Below are 19,359 nucleotides of genomic sequence, written 5' to 3' on the forward strand. Positions count from 1 at the left end.
AGATTCGCACACTGCCGACGCGCCTCAACATACGTCTCCCCAATGGTGAACTGACCGACTCCGATGTGGCAATGGCGAACAGTTTGAATTTAACGCTATCCACAAACTTTAATTCGCAACCTCCTGATCTAACAGACTTACCCGATAATGTCACAACTCAGATGCCAGACTTCCTTCCAAATTTAATTGACCTGAAGCATATCCTAAATCACCTTGACATTAAGAGTGCCTCAGGCCCTGACGGTATTCCCAACCGCCTCCTCAGAAATTGCGCCGCTTCACTTGCCGCGCCCCTTCTCACCCTCTTTTCTGCCTCCCTAACCAGCGGAACCATACCCTCAGAATGGCGTGTTGCGTCTGTCACTCCGATATATAAAGGCAAGGGTAGTAGAAGTGACGCAGCAAACTATCGCCCAATTAGTTTAACATCCACGGTATGTAAGGTCCTTGAGAAATGCATTCGCGCCCCTTTAATGCAGTTTGTTAGCCCCCTACTTAGTACTTTTCAACATGGCTTTCTCAGTGGGCGCTCTGTGGAGTCAAATCTTCTTTCTGCCTTTTCTACTTGGTTAAACGCGTTCGACGAGGGTCACCAGGTAGATGTCATTTACCTTGACATTGCGAAGGCGTTTGACTCGGTTCCCCATCAGCGCCTTTTGGCTAAGTTACAATCTCTAGGCATATCGAACAATATCCACCGGTGGGTCAAATCCTACCTCCTTCATCGAACCCAAGCGGTACGCGTTGGTGAATCGTTAAGTGACCTCCTACCTGTGCCCAGTGGCGTTCCCCAGGGCAGCGTCCTCGGTCCCTTATTATTCCTCATTTATATTAATGATCTACCATCCCATCTCACTTCCCCATTATGTCTGTTCGCTGACGATCTCAAAATTTTCCGTGTTATCAAATCGCATGCTGATGTTCGGAGTTTACAATCAGACCTTCACAAACTAGAAGCTTGGTCGGTGCGCAATGGCCTCCAATTTAACAGTCAAAAATCCTTGCTCCTTACAGTTCAAAATTCTCAATTAGACCTAGCCTTACCCACCCCTTACTATCTTGGAGGTTCTAACATCGGACGTGTTAATGAGTGTCGAGATTTGGGGGTTCGTGTCTCCCATAACCTGAAATTCCACACTCATGTTAAGCAAGCATGCAGTCGTGCTAACGGTCTCCTTGCAACAGTTAAGGCCAATTTCCCAAACCTCTCTCCCCAGCTTCTCACACGTATCTATCACTGCTATGTGCGGCCATTATTGGAGTTTGGAAGCCAATTATGGAACCCCTCTTTCCAAAGAGATATTGCCCTCCTTGATAGTGTCCAAGGTCGCGCTTCCAAGCTCTGTGCGTCCCTGCGTCATCTTCCTCGCGTTGCCAGATTATCTGCTTTGGGATGGACCCCCCTTTCGCTGCGGCGTACCTATCTAGACCTCGTCAGTCTCTATAGAGTTCTTAGTAAATCAAACCAGCGTTATTTCACCTCGGTTCCCCACTTCCATCAAACGCGCGGCAATAGTCGAAAGCTATTCCTTCCCCCTTCTCACAAAGGACCCCTGAGACACTCTTTCTTCCGTCGAACCATCCCTATTTGGAATTCCCTCCCGAATGACCTCGTCTCCCAGTCATCAATACTCCAATTTAAAACTGGAGTTAAAAAATTTTTAGGCATTTGAATTCTCACATTATCTAACTTATACTTATATTTGGAGCTGTAAGGCTATACAAGCCCTAGCTCGTCAACCTCGTTGGAGCAAAAAAAAAAAAAAAAAAAAACGAGGCCAAGGTTACGTTAATTCCAATATCGTATAGTGAGGGAGTATCATCCGCCTTTAAAAGAAGTTCTAGAATTTTTAACGGTTAACTGAAACGTTAGTGGGCCTCTGAACTTAATTTGACTACCGTTAAATGATACGTTTTGAAAATACACCCAAAATACTTCTAAAATAATCATAAAACACCCAGAATAACGAACGAATACTTTTCATGTTTCCAAGAAAGTTTGAATAACATTGAATACACCTAAATATCGTTTGATCAACTTTTTCAATCGATTTATATTGATAAAATAACATCAAAGTCATTAAAAAAACTTACGAAAAACCTTTCCGTTAACTTTATATAACGCGAGTGACCAATTAACGACCGAGGCCCGTTTTTTCAAACAGTCTACCTTTGCATGTTTGTAAAATTTTCTAAATAAAATTAACGGAAAGGTCTTAATGATTTTGATGTTACTTCATCAATATAAAAGGATAAAAAAATGTTTCTCAGATTATTTCATTCTCCCTTTGAAGCCTAGTGCCTCGGCACAAACATATCAACGGGTTAGGCCTAATTAATAAGATTATTTTGAAGGCTGTCCCACCCAAAAACCTATGATATGGTCACATGGTACCTTTGCAAGGTCGTATACGCATGGATGAAGGATGCGCGTGAAAAACATTCGACGCTCTACAGGATGTGCAACTCCCTATACTAAAAAGTAGACAAGTCGATACTAGCGCCGCCTGGCTACCAGCGCTGGAAACCCTCGCGGGAAAAATAAAAAATACTGGACACGAGAAAAAAACACGCGCTACTGTCGTTTTTTTCCTTAGCGTCGTCTGCTAGAAGCAAAACAGTGGATTTTTTTCTTATGTCCAGTATTTTTTATTTTTCCCGCGAGGGTTTCCAGCGCTGGTAGCCAGGCGGCGCTAGTATCGACTTGTCTACTTTTTAGTATAGGGAGTTGCACATCCTGTAGAGCGTCGAATGTTTTTCACGCGCATCCTTCATCCATGGTATACGTCTATAAGCCTCTTCGTGAGGGTTACCTACCTCTTTTTTTACATCTAAGATGCTTATATAACCCTTCTCCACCCCGTCTAAAGAGACCGTTCAACTCTTTGGCTGATCATTAACATATTTTGGTCAAAAAAATTCCACCGGGACATGATTTTCCAAGAAATCGTCTTACAAAGAGAAAATGTTGAGTATCAAACTTAACGACCTAAATTTCTTACTTTATTTTCGGGTCAGACTAGAGATGCGCTCTTTAAAAGTTGCTCATCCCCTAGCTGGCCTCATCTAACCTTTCAACTTTCACGTACACCTTCAACTAAGCCTAAAATATTTCAAAGGGGCCCAAATATCACGTGAAAGTTGCGTGATGACAAAAAAATCAGTGACAAACTTGACATTCCATGAAGTAATTGAGATCATTGCTACGATTTTAAATAAGAAGGGAAAATATGAAATGTTTACGATGTTTTTCAAAACGATTTTAGGAAACGGATTGCGTCGGAGCAACAAACGGGTTTTCAAATTTGAATATTAATAAAAATATTTCAAACTTGGTAGGATTGACTTATTTATAGCTTTATACACTGACTCCCACATCCGAATATTTGAATATTTTTGATCCTGGTGGGTAATTCTAGGAATAAAATACAAGCGACACCTGGAATCATTACCACTATATTTATTTTCACTAATGAAACTATAATTGTGACGTCGTAGCTATGATGACGTCTTGATACAAGTTTGGGCCACATCGCTATGCATCAAAGATATACTAAAGTCTATAATTCCATGTGCCACCTCTATATTTTTCAGATCATTTGAATGAAATATTAAATAAAATCAAAAATAATGATAATTTTTTTAAAAAACAACTTTTAATTTCAACGTGTGTAATATACACATTAAAAACAGACAGTGAAAGAAAATATAGTTTAATCTACACAAAGAAAACAAGCTAAATTTAGTTATTGGCACATATGATAAAATCAAACAGCGATTTTCACGTTCTTGGGGCGAGATTTCGTTTTTTTAAAAGCTTATTTACATAAAAATGAACGATGATTTTTAAGTAAGCCAAAAAAAAACCTTGAAGCGAAATTTCGATTTCAAAAAATCGCCTCTTAAAATTACCCGAAGAATTTTGAGCAAAATGAATATTAATTAAGGAACGTTAATGACTCGAAAATTAATTGGCAAAAGTAATTAATAGTAGATGATGAAGGTTCGTTTGTCAGAGGTCATGGGTCATGGGTCATTCAATAATATTCCTGTTATACAGAAAATGGTCCAAAAAAATGACATTTTTCTAAGGCAAATTTTCTGTATAACAGTCGAGGGTTTGGTTAATTACTTAACCTCGGTAATTGTTAGGGGCGGTTCTTCTACCAGATGGTTGTCCAGCGGGGGCTATCCTATTGGAACCAGTACCAGCCTGTTGTTTCAAAGTTTCTCCTTGTACGACATCTTGGTCTTCCAAGAAGGCTTTGTCTTCGACGCCGATGTTGGAGTTGAGACGGTAGAAGTCTTGGGAGCTTCCGCATGGGATCGCGTCATCGGGATGATTGCAAGTAAAGGTCAATTGGGAGAAGACCGTTTGGTTGCCGCACATGAAACTGTATTGTTCCACTTGGGGTCCAGCTTCGGTTTGAGCAGTATTGCAGATATGGAAGATTTGGCAATTGTTATCAACATCAGCGTAGTATCCATCTTGCTGGCAGACAAAGTTGGTGCTATATCCACCCAATAAGAGCTCGGCTCCGTCTGGTAATTGGTACGCCTCCCGTTTCGTCTGTATCAAAGTTATTTTAAAACTTGTTTAATTCATGGTTTATGGGCTAATATTCATAGGGGAAACGCGTCTATTCACGAGACATTTACGAATTTACGAAGTCTGGTTTTTAATAAAACTAGTTAAAGATGGTTCTGAATTCTTTCCGCCGGCGCAGACATCATTTCATTTTGCCTCCAGTTTATTTGACCTATTTCGAACTTTAGGCGTGACCCCCGGGGTCCCAAAATGTCTTAGAAATTTTAATATAAACACGATTTCGAGCGGCGAGATTAACCCAAAAAATATTACGAGATACAACCGAGGAACCAGTAAACGAAAACGAGAATGGTAATAAAATTTCAATATCTTGAAATTATTCTAAAAATAATTTGTTTAAAGTTTTTGAATAATATAATAGGGAATCGGGTTTAATATAATTTTCTCTAAAATAATCTTTATCCGTATTATTTGAACTTTATATGAAGGGGTAGGGATGCAATATTTACAGATTTCGCGATAAAAAAAAAAAAAAATCGCCAAAATTTCCTTATTTTTAAAAGTGGTTTCAGATAAAAATTTGTAGATTTTGGAATCTTTGATGTTTTTCTCATTTTTATTAGTAAAAAGCGTGGGAAGTAAATTGTTAAAACTTTTTCTTACTCTTTTGTTGGGAGCGGCGTTTACGGCAAGAAGACCGGAGATTGCTTTATAAAATTAATTATATTTAACGTTTATTACCACCTAATTAAATAATTACGATTAAAATTATAAATCGAACTTACTGAGTAAAATAACAAACTTCATTCTAAATTCACAAAAATTGTGGTTGGTTAAAAATAAATAATTTTAGTTAACTGGCTTTTTAATTTTATTTAAAATTGTTAAAATTTATAAAATGAACCAATACCAATAAATTTAGTCTAATTTGGATCTAATCAGTTCATATTTGAAAACTATCTTTAATACCAAACATAAAACTATATCAAAATCGCAGTGAAAAACTGTTAAAATACAACAACCGTAATGAACAGAAAACTTAGTTAATTTTAGTCTAAATTTGACCTAATCAGTCCTTATATGAAGGGCTCACTGTTTAAAATTATAAACTCTAAGTAATAACTACGAATGGTTCATTTGATAAAGTTTAAAACTGAAAAACTTGGTTATCTACCTGAATTACAAGCGAGAAACCGAGTTGGAACTTCGGAAGCAGTAGTAGACCAACCAAGAGAGTGTGTGTAAATTTGGTCACCTCCAATTTAGCTTATATACCTTTTCAATCCGGGGGAAAGCACCCCTTACCTGAGCACGTCATGGGGGTCAGCGTCCAATCGGAAGCCTCCAAATCATCCTCCCCCCCCCCCCCATTTCTAGACGCGACTATATTTTAACTTTTTCTATATTTTCGTCTCAAAAGATTAAAAGAGTCACAAAAAAAAGAGAGAGAAAGAGAAGAAACCGAGGGGTCTAACACTTCCCAGTAATTTCCCATGCTTTACTAAAAATAGAAAAATACAAATTTATAGGACTAAAATTATCATTGTCTTTCAGTTTTCAGTTTCGTAATTAAATTTAAGGGGTTTTCCGTAAAATACTCCAATTTTAATTCGAAAACAGTGTCCCTTAGGGCATAGAACTTATCACTTTAAAAATCGAATTCTGAATAACCGTGGTGAAGTATTCGACCCCCAGACGAGTAAACCTAATGGTAAATCTATGTCAGAGGATGAACCAGAATAGAGATAGAAGATGCTACCTAACCTCGCCTTCAAATTAACACAAATTAACTATACACTAAGAAAAGGGAGATAGGAGGTACGAACAAGTTTTCCACTCGCTAACAAGTAAAACTGTCTTTCCATCTTAACCGGTTTGGGGAAGAAGAAGATTCAAACACACAAACACACACACCGGGGTTGGTCTCCCTACAGGTAAGTAAGTAAGTACTTGGCCTAAAGTCGTATCTCAAGTAAAGGGGAACGCTTGCATAGATGTAGGTAATCTCTTTCATTCCTTATAGAAAGAGAAAGTGAATTTTTCGAACGTTAAATCCTTAATCTTATCAGCTTAACTTTCTTTTTTTATAGACATCCTCTTTATAGGATGTATTTAAACGTATAGAGGAAAGGTAAAGAAAGTCAATGGACCACAAATTATAAAACTTATACTTTTATTAATCGAGATTAAACTTGATTAAAATTATCTTATACACAAATTTATTTACGCAAATCAAGATAATTTGTAATATATTTGGACTACTACAAATTCATATCCTTGTTTTAGGGGGCAATCAATGTTTGTAAAACCATATCTCCGTAGACCCAAAGATGTTCTTTAACACTTTAACACTGCGTTTGACCCAAAGTCCACGCATTAGTTAATGCTACACTTATCAGAAACACTTAAGCTGCATTTATTGGACTATAGGGTCCCCAAATGAAGGCTCTTTCAAGTTAAATACCAAGTAAAGACAACTTAAGAGTGTCAGCCAGGTAGTACAAGTAATTAGTAATTAAGGTTAAATTATTTAAACTCGAGGGACGTTACAAATCGTTAATTATAGTTTGGAAGCGTCTTATAGGTGAAACAAGTCATGAATTGGAATGTTATTTCTTTATTTGAGAGAGTGTTTTTAGTTACGAAGCACCTAGGGGGTAAATTAAAACTAATTAATAGTGAATCTTCATTGCCCGTGATCGCCTTGACACAAATACAACGTCTTAAACAGATTTTAAGCACCCCCCCTCCATTAACATATCTACGTAAACATCTTGTTAAGTACCACACGATGTCTTAAAAGCAATATCAATTAAACAAAATTTATTTTAAAAAATTACGGTATTGACTTACCAAGGCGCTAATATAGTATACTTGTAAATATGTTTATACGAGTGACATTAACGACTGTTTTCTATCACCTTGAAATTTACTCATCTTTCCCTAACTAACTAATGTGCCCTAATTTCTCCCAAATTTACATTTCACGCCCGCCCAAGCGAAACGAGAAAAAATTCCATTCCAAAAGATCATTAATACCGTAAAACTAATTAGTTATTCTCATCATCAAAAGTGTATTAGTTAGATATTTACACTGATTATTTAAATTTCGAAATTCCCTGACTTTTTGCAGGTTTTCCCTGATAAATTTTAATTATTATAATTAATAGTGTAGCTAAAAATTACTAATACCATGAACTTATAATTATAAAGTGACACAGGGTATTCCAAAAAAGGGTAGGGATGATGTACAATGGGCGATTTAGAGTCAGAAATGTTCAATGACAATGTGCCCTAATTGTCACCTTATGACCCCCTTAATTAAATCTGCATTGATTTTCAGTTTATTAATTAAATTTAATGGCTTATCCCTAAAACACTAAAATTATCATAAGTTGTAAACAGTGAAAATTAGGGCAAAATTTCATAGAACATTTTTGACTCAAAATCGACAATTATGCTTCGATCCTACCACCCTTTTTTAACACCCTGTATTTAATCACGATATAACCTCTTTAAAAAATAATAAGAAATTCCCCTACTTTTAATATTACAATTTTAAAATTCCCTAAGACCCATTTTCAAAACCAAAAATAAAATCCCTAGCTTTGCATGTTTAGCAAATAAACGCCAAAAAACATTCACAATGAAAATTAAAAGTATATAGAAAAATAAACGGGATTTATGTAATTTCACGCTCGTTATAAATATGTGTTTTTTAACAGGTTCCTTTTTTAAAAAATCGCGTCATCCGGTCCGGAATAACGGGGTGAAATACCCAATAGCCAGCCGAGAAAAAAAGGCGTCTGACCCTCGAGTGCCGGTTCGCCCCTAGTATTATTCTAGTTTGGAGGGCCCTTACTCGGAAAAGAAGCTATTGGACAACGTATCGAAATTTGGATTCTATATACTTTTATTCATCCACTAACCCATCTTTTTAATATTTTTCTATACAAATCGGGTTTAACGGGAATTATATTTTAGAGAGAGAGAAAGATATTTCGTTATACTAATACATTAGCACGATTTTCTTGAAATTTGGGGAGTAATAACGAATTGGGGCCATCTTCTCGTTTTGACAAGCGGATGCCGTCTGCTAATACCCAGCAACCAATTCTATTTAACTTTCTACCCATTTTTTTCTTTCTTCTTCTTATTTTCGTTATTAATTCTTAAGTAGTCACCCTCAGGGCCCTAAATTGATTACAATTCAACATGCTTACAACGTAATGAGAAATCCATAATATAAAGTTGTTATTTTTCTATAGTGAGTAACCTTTAAACCAAATCGAAACTCTTATTATAGTAGAGATGGGGCGATACCGATGCCATATCGGTATATGTACCGGTATTAGGCTAAACCAATATATCGATATCTGTACCGATACTTGGATAAACCGATATACCGGTATCTGTACCGATATTTGGATGAACCGATATATCGGTATCTGTACAAATATTTGTCTATACCAATATATCGTGTACCGATATTTAGCTAAACCAATATATCGGTATCTGTAGCAGTATTTAGCTAAACCGATATATTGGTATCTGTACCAATATTTAGATAAGCCGATACATCGATATCTGTAACAATATTTAGCTAAACCGATATATCGGTATCTGTACCGATATTAGGCTAAACCGATATATCGGTATCTGTACCGATATTAGGCTAAACCGATATATCGGTATCTGTACCGATATTAGGCTAAACCGATATATCGGTATCTGTACCGATATTAGGCTAAACCGATATATCGGTATCTGTACCGATATTTAGATAAACCGATATGTCGGTTACTGTACCGATATTTGGCTAAACCAATATATCGGTATCTGTACCAATATTTGATTAAACCGATTCATCGATATCGGTTTAAACTGGTATCGACCCATCTCTAGAAGTAAGACATATCAGCCTTAAATTAGTCTTTAGTCTTTAATCTAACTTAATTAGCAGAAGTGTATAAATGTGTAGAAGTGGTAGTACGCTTGTAAAGCTAATTACTGCGCATGTGTTATAAATATTTCCTTGTCAGGTAAAATGAAGTTGGGAGAGCATATTGTTTTACTTCAAATACTGATCTTTCAAATCAGGTTTAGTCAGAATTTGTACAATCAAGAAGGGTGATTTCGTTTAAGCCCCGAGGTTAAAGATGAGAGCGAGGAGAAAATTTTTGGGTAAAAAATACTTCGTGATTAGAATCTAATCAAGTTCCATCATTTTCATTATATTCTCTCCTGGACCAGTTTCATAATAATTTACCAAAACTTTTATGATTAACTGTACAAGATGACTCGGGTTTTCCATCTTTAATATTTTTTCTTCTATGTCAAAACGGCATTTTACAAGGTTGTTTAGTAATATATATTTGAAACTAGTTAGTAAAGTTTTAACCAGATTAATAACCACATGTTATAAAATAATACAGGGTGTCTGGTATAAATGTTCTTTGGGAAATAAATTTTTTGAAACGAAAATGTAACTTCTACCATAACACTTTGTTTACCACAAGGGACACTGTTTTCGAGTTATGATTTGATGAGTGTTTTAGGGATGACCCCTTAATTAAATTAGAAATAATTGTCTTAATTAGTTTCTTAATTAAATTTAAGGGGTCATATGTAAATTACTCCTTGAATCTTAAGTTGAAAACAGTGTTTATTAGGGCAAACAAAATGGAGATAGAAGTTATATAATTTTCGACTCAAAATTCGTTTCCCAATTAAGAACATACCCCTTAATTTATGCTTACAGACTTATCAGAAACACCCTGTACCTGAAAATTTCCACTTTGGAAATATTTCAAAAATATGTTGGCAAAGTTCAAATAATTTTGTTAAAGTTGTGACCATGAAAATTTTAAAAGGCTTATTAATAAGTAACAAAAATAAAAAAATGAGTTCATAAAAAATTTACATTTTTGGACTGTTATGGTTAGTTAGTTAGTTCGAAGCCCCTTAAACGATTACACCGTCAAAAGTATAACTAACCACCCATAAAATACTTTGCACTAATAATGCTAGAGTCATTTGTAACCCTTGTAAATTGTAAAATGTCAGACGGGAAAGGCACTGGAGATGTTATTTTTCGAAAGAAAATTATTTGTAGGTGAATTATTCGGTCTAAGAAATAGATAAATTACACTTAAATCCCGCTGAGACGTCGAGTGAATGTAATTTAGGGGTAAATGTCTACGATAGCGTCTTCAGTATAAGCGAAAGGGTTGAAGGCAGTTGACCGATATCGAAGAAAACGGGGGTCAAACGAGAAGCCAAGGACCACCCGAAGAACCAATTCAAATTTTGGTTATAAATGAACAAGCAAAAATGGTTTGTTTAACAAGAAAACTAAGCCTAATTACATTTAAAATACTTTTGCGTGGAGTCATTTTTAAAATTAACTCTCCCTATATCAACATGTTAATTTCTATGCTGGTTTTGTGGGCGGAGCTTGAGTACTCCGTCACGTATCATAATAATGACGTCTTTCTAACTGCGATTTTATTGGTTAATAGCAACGCGAGTTCCTATGCGCTACAAGACAGATACATAATTATTAGTTTTGATATTTCCACAAAATTCGCTTAGATACTTTGAGAATACGGCTTCACAATTATTCCTGGCAACTATAGGTATTCCAAGCTACACACTTATAAAAATTGAAGTATTTGAAATTTCAAATCATTTAATTTTCGAAAAAAAATAACTCTGCTAGGGTAAAATATCGCATTAAACCAGCCTAGAATCATCCATTAAGTGTTTTATAATCATTCTTTCTTTTTTCTTTGAAAGTTGTATTAACACAAATATGAACCGCTAAGCCTAACGTTCGGTTCTCCTGCCTTATAGCCAATGGCGTATTAAAACGTTTATCAATTTATTTTTCTTTTCAAAAAAAAAAGCAGACCACGAACCAGTATTAGAAGGGGTATTATATCAGAAGACGCGCAAAAGGCGATAGATATTCAATTAGATGGGCCATAGAAGGGTGAATAAATTAATTTGGGGTTAATATCCCGTGTAAATGGTTTCAATACAGATACACTTGGCACTGAGTACCAAGCTAAGATGCGTGTAATCATTTTCTATAGGGATAGAACGTGGCAAGAACTGCAAACTGTAAAGTGAGTGATTAGGCATTAATACAAAAATAAATCGAAAGTGAAAGGATTCTAAATTTTATAACCTTGATTTCATCCTGAATGTCAATGCACTTTTTCGGGTATTTTTTTTTAAAAAGATATCTAACTTCAAAGCTTGATATTCTCAGAAATAAATAAACCCGAAGTTAGGAAATGATCGAAACTATGGGAAATTATAAGAAAATGATCGAATTTATAGGGGACTATAGGAAATGCTCGAAATTAAATAGGAAAGTATAGGTAAATATAAGAAAATTATCGAAGTTATATAGGAAAGTATAGGTAAATATAAGAAAATTATCGAAATTATATAGGAAAGTATAGGTAAATATAAGAAAATTATCGAAATTATAGGAAAATGATAAACTTATAGCACAAGTTCATAAGATATGTTCCATAAGTTTTTAACTGGTTACTGAGAGCTTGTCATGAAGTGACGTAAGTGAAACGTCATAGATTATCGTAAAGCGACGAATGGTGAGGCGCTGTCAAGGCTTAGTACAGACTAAATAGGAAGATGGACTGCAATATTAAATTCTCGCTTGTCGTTCTCGAATCGATCTAGCTCGAGCTGTAAGTCTCTAGCATTAATAACGAAGTATAGGTAGTGTCATACTTATGGAACATATCTTATAAACTTATGCTTATTGGCAGACATCTGAAATACAGGAAAAATGGTAAAGCAGAGGAAAACTATATCTATACGTACAACTTCGGCTTAAATGACTTTGTTCCTTTACGGGGTTGTTACCGCCGGGTTTTCGAAGCAGCTAGTCAGTGGTTAGAGTTTAAATATTAGATAATAAATATCAACGCATGACCGGGTTGGGGCCCCCAGTATCCCGAATTTTGATAGAAGACTAATAAAAAATGGGATGGGTTACGTGTGTGAAACTAAAAACCAAAAACTCGTTGGATATCAGTCTAAACTGACTTTAATCAGCTTTCTGTCAATGAAACTTTGTGGATTAAATACCTAGAAAATTACACCCAAGTTCAATAAACTAATAACTAACAGCTAAAGGTGCCCCCCGATGAGAAAATCTAATTTGATCGGGTTATCAACCGTACAATCCTAACACCTACGATTTCAAATGAAAATATTGCTATACCGATTTAAGCCTAATGTGGAATTCGTTGGCAAAAATCAAACTTCAGGATCAAGAAAAGATTCGCATGTATCTTCGTGTCGTGTTAAGCCAATTTGTTAGCAAAAAAGAGATCAGCAAAAAATTATCATAAACACGTATATAGATACGCCTTGAGATGGGTTTATAAACTAGTTTTGAATCGCCTGTAAAATATCGTTCAAGTTGAAGGTAAAGGAATAATCTAGATTAAAGCGGAGATTAGTGACAAGAAAGCTCTAGTATTTAGACGCTGTCTGCTACATAAATTACACACCCATAAGAGGAGAAGGGGTAAATTCAATCCTTTCACTTTCTGTAAGAGACACGTGACTCAACAGAGCCGCGTCAAATTCCTTCACGCTTTCGGGGAAAATTTTAAAATTAACTATGTTGTTCTAATTATCTTATGGCAGCCAGTCTTCAACTGCAAAAAAACGTAGATTCTGGTTAATTATAATTAAACATGGTGTTCGAAAAAAAAGATGGTGAATTCTATGGGAAATCTATTTTGAATTTAAAATGTTCTCTGACAGAGATACATTGGAGTATTTTACGGATGATAACTTAAATAAACTAGCACTGTCTTTCAGTTTATTAGTTAATTTCTAATTAAGTCGAGGGTTCATCCCTAAAACAATCTAATTATAACTTGTTTATGGCATAAAGTTTGGGCGCGAAAAATAGCACGCGCTTTCGGATTTGAATTTTGCGCGCGAAGATAACACGTGCTTTGCCATTTAAATTTTAAAGCGCCAAATCGCACGTGCTATCCCATTTTTTATATTGAATTTAAAATGGTCCTTTATGCAACAACATAAAATTCTAAGGCGGTTTTGCTTACGTCAACTAAGGGTCGAAATAATAAGATTTTAAAATTTAAACTAAATTGAACCTCAATGGTTTGGCCTCATTCATAAATAAAATGTCACAGTTGCCTCTTGAAAGTTTAGATAGCCTTGAAGATTCACTTTAAAATAATGATGAGGCGACTTCAAAATAAAAAAATTGTCAAAAACAAAATTATTTCGAATCTCAAGAATTTATTTCAACTATTTCAGTAATAATTTACAAACATCTACAACTGAAAATTCTTAATATTATTTTAGTTCAAAAAATTATTTTATCGTATTTCCTGGTAGAATGGAAGCAACTAAATAATTGTGGCACCCCGAGGGGTCAAAGTCAGGTGACCCCAAACTTCTCAAAGTACACGAAAATGGCTGGATTAAGGTTTGGTAGACAACCTTGACAATTTTTCTGACCCACATATAATAGTTCCAATAAATCGTGATTTTCCGCGAATTCCCAATACAGAACTAGAGGAGAAAGTTCAAAGAAGAACCAGAACAGACGCCGAAGAGCTCTTCTGAGAAGTTCTCGAGGACCCCCTTCTAGTATTTTCATAAGTAACGTTACAATTATAAGTATGAAATGCACTTTCAGAGTAATGATTGCTATTACATTACTTATAGTATTTTAATGTTTATTTACTTTATTTATAGTAATTTAGTTGTTTATTTACTTGTTCAATAAAGTTGGTAAGTTAATTTTCGAAGTGATATAATATTGTGTAATGTTATGCAAATGTAATACATAGTTTTAAGACTAGTAGCCTGGTCTCCTGGTGTAAATGTAATCAACCCTCCTTGTCTGGAAAACCATGTATTTAAAATGCTAATATTTACGACAGCTGTAAGGCTGTATAGCTTCAATAAAACCAAGGAGAAAAAAAACGAAATATATTAAACAAAGTGGTCCATTGATAACAGAAACATCAGTTTTTGGTATCGATTTTTCTCGGGTAAATTTTGAATGAGATATTTCTGGATTGGTGGAGATGGTTCCCACGTGATCGTACGATAAATGACGTCACGAACTAGCGACAAGGGGATTGTTATCTTAAGAGCATGTGCGTTTATTTGTCCATTCTTTAGTGGCATTTTCTGAAAGACCGAAACACTCCACTTTTAATTGAAATTTTAACGCGTTAGGTTCCGAGTTCGTCGCTCTTTACAAACAATTAGACTGGTTCATTTGCATGATTATGTTGAAACGTTGTGGCATGCCTTTTTACTGGCTTACATTTCTATCAGTTATATTAGTTATATTTCGCGCGTCGTTTGTTGAATCCCGTTTCGTTCATTTTTCCTCAGCGAACGATGTTAGACAATATGTTTCTGTAGACGATAATAGAGTCGTGGTTGAACATTCAGTAGAAGAACCCGTTCTTAACAACGATAACAATGACGTTAATTCTAATACCGAAACCGATAGAGAAACACGATTGCGTCATAATAGAATTCAACCCAAAATCGAACAGAGAAGGAACACTTTACAAGGAAGCCCAGTTATTTTAGGTAAATATTTCACCTTCTAAATTTGAAACTAGAGTTCAGCTTCAAAAGAAGACCAATTTCGTTAAAATCGGACGGTAATTAAGCGAATTATCCTATAATTTCTGTACCCCCTGCTAAGCCTAATAACAATAAAAAACTTAACAACTTAGTTAAATCTTGCCCGATTTTGACCTTATTTGTCTCATTTTGAAGCCCTAATTTTTCTCATTAAAACAAAACCAATTTTATTAAAATCCGACCATAAATAAAGGAGTTATCCCCATTTTCCCCAATTCCCCCAATCATCAAGCTGATAATAATTTTATTAAAAACCTTGATAACTTTGTTAAACCTTGATAGATTTTGACGATGTTAGTTTCTTTTTAAAGCTCTGTTTGTGCTCTTTAAAACTAAACAAATTTTATAACAGTCCGATAATAAATAATGAAGTTACCGTAATTTTTGTGTAACCCCCCCCCCCCCCCACCTCTAAGTCTAATTAATGTAACCCGGTCAAAATTGGTCTCATTTGCTTTGGTCAAGCTGAATAATAATATTTTTCAGTTCCCGGTGATGGAGGTAGTCAGTTTGAAGCTAAACTTAATAAACCGGAATCCCTGCACTATTATTGTGAAACACATAGTGATTGGTTCGATATCTGGCTTAATCTAGAACAGATGGTTCCATACGTTTTGGATTGCTGGGTTGATAACATGAGGTATGTAAAATCGTTAATCCTCTCCAATAAAGTAATATACTCTTTCTAATAAATTTAAATATTGTAAAATCAATATTAATTAATATCTTTTAGATTAGTTTATGACAATGTCACCAGAACTACGAGCAACAGTCCTGGAGTTGAAATAAGAATTCCTGGTTTTGGAAACAGTAAGAACAAATCTCAAACGTTTCCATAAACTTATTAAAATTATTTATACATAAACTGATAACAAATGCAGTGCTTAAAGAAAAAAACATTTTATCAGCACTTCATTATCCCTTTATTTATTTATTTGTTTATTTACATACATATTTATTTGTTTACAGCTACCAGAGTGGAATTTTTGGATCCTAGTGAGGTTTACACCAGTAAGCGTTTAAGTTGGGATCAATTTTATTTTTTTTTTTTAAATACAGAAATGGCAGATAGCAGAAGGGGATAATAGAAGAAGGATGACACTCTGTATCCTCTTAATGCTTTAGTTATGTAACGTCATTCTTCCCAGGCGAGGGATCCCTTTTAGTTTGCTTTCCCGCTCATCAAACTACAAATGGGTAACTCTCGCACCGTAAGGTGAATTCAATAGTTGTTTGGCACTAAATCCCCAGCAATCATCCCACAAACCTTGATTGTCTTGACGTGGGACAAAATGCACAAGCGCATGCATGCGTCTTGCCAAATATTTAAACGCTAATAGAGTAATGACGAGGGAACTATTTATCGTGTATGTGATTCGGTTTAGTAACCTTGCTCTAAATGTTCCTTCCGATGTTGGGAAGAGTGACGTTACACTCACCCCGCTTTGTGCTTGTACACTTCTCTCGAAGAGAAGTATTATATACTTCTGCAGATAGTAATATTTCCTCATATTACGTTATATTTTCAAACCTACTTATCTGCCATTTCAGTCTATTAAGAATTTTTTTATCAATTTAATTTTAAAGTCGACTTAATTAATTTTATTTTTGGGAAATACATAGGCAAATATTTCACAACAATCGTGCAAAAATTGATACCATTAGGATATGAAAGGGGTATTTCAATGAGAGGCGCCCCTTACGATTTCCGTAAAGCCCCCAGTAAGTGACCAGTCAGGTCGAATTTTAACCAAATTTGGCCCGTTTTGAAGCTTAATGTTTTTCAACAGATGAATTAGGCGAATTTTACTCCAAACTTAAGCAACTTATCGAAGAAACTTATACCATCAACAATGACTCGAGAATTATGTTAGTATGTCATAGTATGGGTTGTCCAAATAGCCTGTATCTATTGAACAGACAGACGCAAGCGTGGAAGGATAAGTATATCAAGTCATTGGTGACATTGGGGGCTCCTTGGGGTGGTGCCATCAAAGCTATGAAGGCCTTTACATCGGGAGACAATCTGGGGGTTACCCTTATTAATTCCTTGACAGTCCGACTAGAGCAAAGGACATCGCCAAGTACAGCCTTCCTAATGCCCTCTAATCGTTTCTGGCCTGAAGACCAAGTCTTTATTGTTGATAATAACAGGTAATCTTTGCACCACATCCCACTGTTATCTCCTTGATTGGTCACAAATGATTTCATTCCTTAAATGTACTTTGTATTTGTTTTCTTTTTTTTTCGTCAGGAGCAAAAGTTACTCCTTGTCTAATTTGGACGAATTTTTCTATGACATCAACTTTATGACTGGATATGATATGTGGTTGGATAACAAGGATGCCATTTATAATTTGAGCCCACCTGGAGTTGAAGTTCATTGTCTATATGGAATTGGTGTACCCACCATGGAAAAGTATATAATTAAAGACCTAAATTCTCCAATCGGTTCCCTTATCATTGATTGATCATGACCTTTTGACCTTCATTCCCCAATCATTACGCGGACCATTGAACATGACCTTTTAACCTTCATTCCCCAATCAATCCGCAGACCATTGAACATGACCTTTTAACCTTCATTCCCCAATCCATCCGCAGACCATTGAACATGACCTTTTGACCTTAATTCCCCAAACAATCCGCCAACCATTGGTCATGACCTTTTGACCTTAATTCCCCAATCAGTCCGCCGACCATTGATCATAACCTTTTGACCTTAATACCCCAATCAATACGCGGACCATTGATCATAACCTTTTGACCTTAATTCCCCAATCAATACGCGGACCATTGATCATGACCTTTTGACCTTAATTCCCCAAACAATCCGCCGACCATGGATCATGACCTTTTGACCTTAATTCCCCAATCAATACGCCGACCATTGATCATGACCTTTTGACCTTCTTTCCCCAAACAATCCGCCGACCATTGATCATGACCTTTTGACCTTCTTTCCCCAAACAATACGCGGACCATTGATCATGACCATTTGACCTTCATTCCCCAATTAATACGCCGACCATTGAACATGACCATTTGACCTTCATTCCCCAATCAATCCGCCGACCATTGATCATAACCTTTTGACCTTAATACCCCAATCAATACACGGAAAATTGATCATGACCTTTTGACCTTCATTCCCTAATCAACCCGCCGACACTTGATCATGACCTTTTGACCTTCATTCCCCAATCAATTCCCTTGACTATTGATCATAATCTCTTAACCATCTACTTTCCATTGACCCTTCTTCCCTGGGACAAGATACCATCAAGTTAACTTAACACTTAAACCCATGATTCTTATTATCTCAATCAGGGCTACATACTCTGGTGACCATTTCCCTGATGAAAACCCTGTTCTGGAATACGGTGACGGAGATGGAACCGTCAATCTACGCAGTTTGGAAGGATGCAAACAATGGAAGAATGCTCAACCCCAAAACGTTTATAGCTCTTCATTCAATGGTTCAGATCACATGCAAATATTACACGACCCGCGCGTTTTAGAATACATTAAAAATTTGGCCACAGTTCGCTAGTCGTCGTAATTAATCTTCTAATTATTTTTTAGCGCTAAAGTACTTAAGTATTAATTATTTTGTGCCAAATTTACTTTAAAATATAAATAGCATTGCCAGTATTTTTTTACTAACATTTAACTATTTTAAATTAATAGCAACTAAAAAGAAAACCAAAGATTTTTTCCGTTATATTTAAGTTTAATTATGGTTAATTTAATTTAATTTAATTTAAATTATGTAACCAAGATTTGAAAGAAAAAATAACAATTTGCGACAAACTGAATCTCATTTAAAAAGAAAAGAAAAGGAAAAAAAATATTTAGTCATATTTTAAAACTTATTTAAACATTTTTTAATATATTGATAATATTAGTTATCAAAATTTAATTATAAACTATTAAACTAATGATAATGTAAATAGTTTTTAAACAAAATTGATTAAATTTGGTCACAAATTTTCACATATTCATTCTGAGTTATTGTGTCTAGGTTCAAAGGGGGTAAGAAGTGTGTAATGTGAAAGTAATTAAGAGGTCATCCTTAAGGTCAAAGGAACGAAAGGTAATTTTTGTCATTCCAGTTT

General features: G+C 35.3%; 2 protein-coding genes across 3 annotated transcripts; one reads left to right on the forward strand and one right to left on the reverse strand.

Moving 5' to 3' along the window:
- Positions 1-3,637: 3,637 nt before the first annotated feature.
- On the reverse strand, positions 3,638-5,836 carry LOC149650892 (U-scoloptoxin(01)-Er1a-like). Its single transcript, XM_089847584.1, has 4 exons — positions 5,724-5,836; positions 5,335-5,357; positions 5,213-5,256; positions 3,638-4,570 (listed from the first exon to the last, which is right to left on the reverse strand). Exons 2-4 carry the CDS (start codon positions 5,354-5,356, stop codon positions 4,133-4,135), a joined length of 504 nt encoding a protein of 167 aa, XP_089703710.1. The 5' UTR covers position 5,357; positions 5,724-5,836; the 3' UTR covers positions 3,638-4,132.
- An 8,856-nt stretch (positions 5,837-14,692) lies between these two features.
- Positions 14,693-19,241, forward strand: LOC149650893 (lysosomal phospholipase A and acyltransferase-like). 2 transcript variants are annotated; one of them, XM_089847586.1, is made up of 8 exons: positions 14,693-15,184; positions 15,728-15,881; positions 15,975-16,051; positions 16,211-16,264; positions 16,865-16,963; positions 17,032-17,395; positions 17,496-17,660; positions 18,572-19,241. In XM_089847586.1, the coding sequence occupies exons 1-8, from the start codon at positions 14,866-14,868 to the stop codon at positions 18,792-18,794; spliced, it is 1,455 nt and encodes a 484-aa protein (XP_089703712.1). In that variant the 5' UTR covers positions 14,693-14,865; the 3' UTR covers positions 18,795-19,241. The 2 variants fall into 2 exon arrangements, with proteins under 2 accessions (XP_089703712.1, XP_089703713.1); XM_089847587.1 differs by having other exon boundaries at positions 14,695-15,184; positions 16,211-16,252.
- Positions 19,242-19,359: the final 118 nt, after the last annotated feature.

This window comes from Phalangium opilio, unplaced genomic scaffold (genome assembly GCF_054372755.1).
Source record: "Phalangium opilio isolate 3A_F unplaced genomic scaffold, DU_Popi_V2 ptg000082l_1, whole genome shotgun sequence".
NCBI lineage: Eukaryota > Metazoa > Arthropoda > Arachnida > Opiliones > Phalangiidae > Phalangium > Phalangium opilio.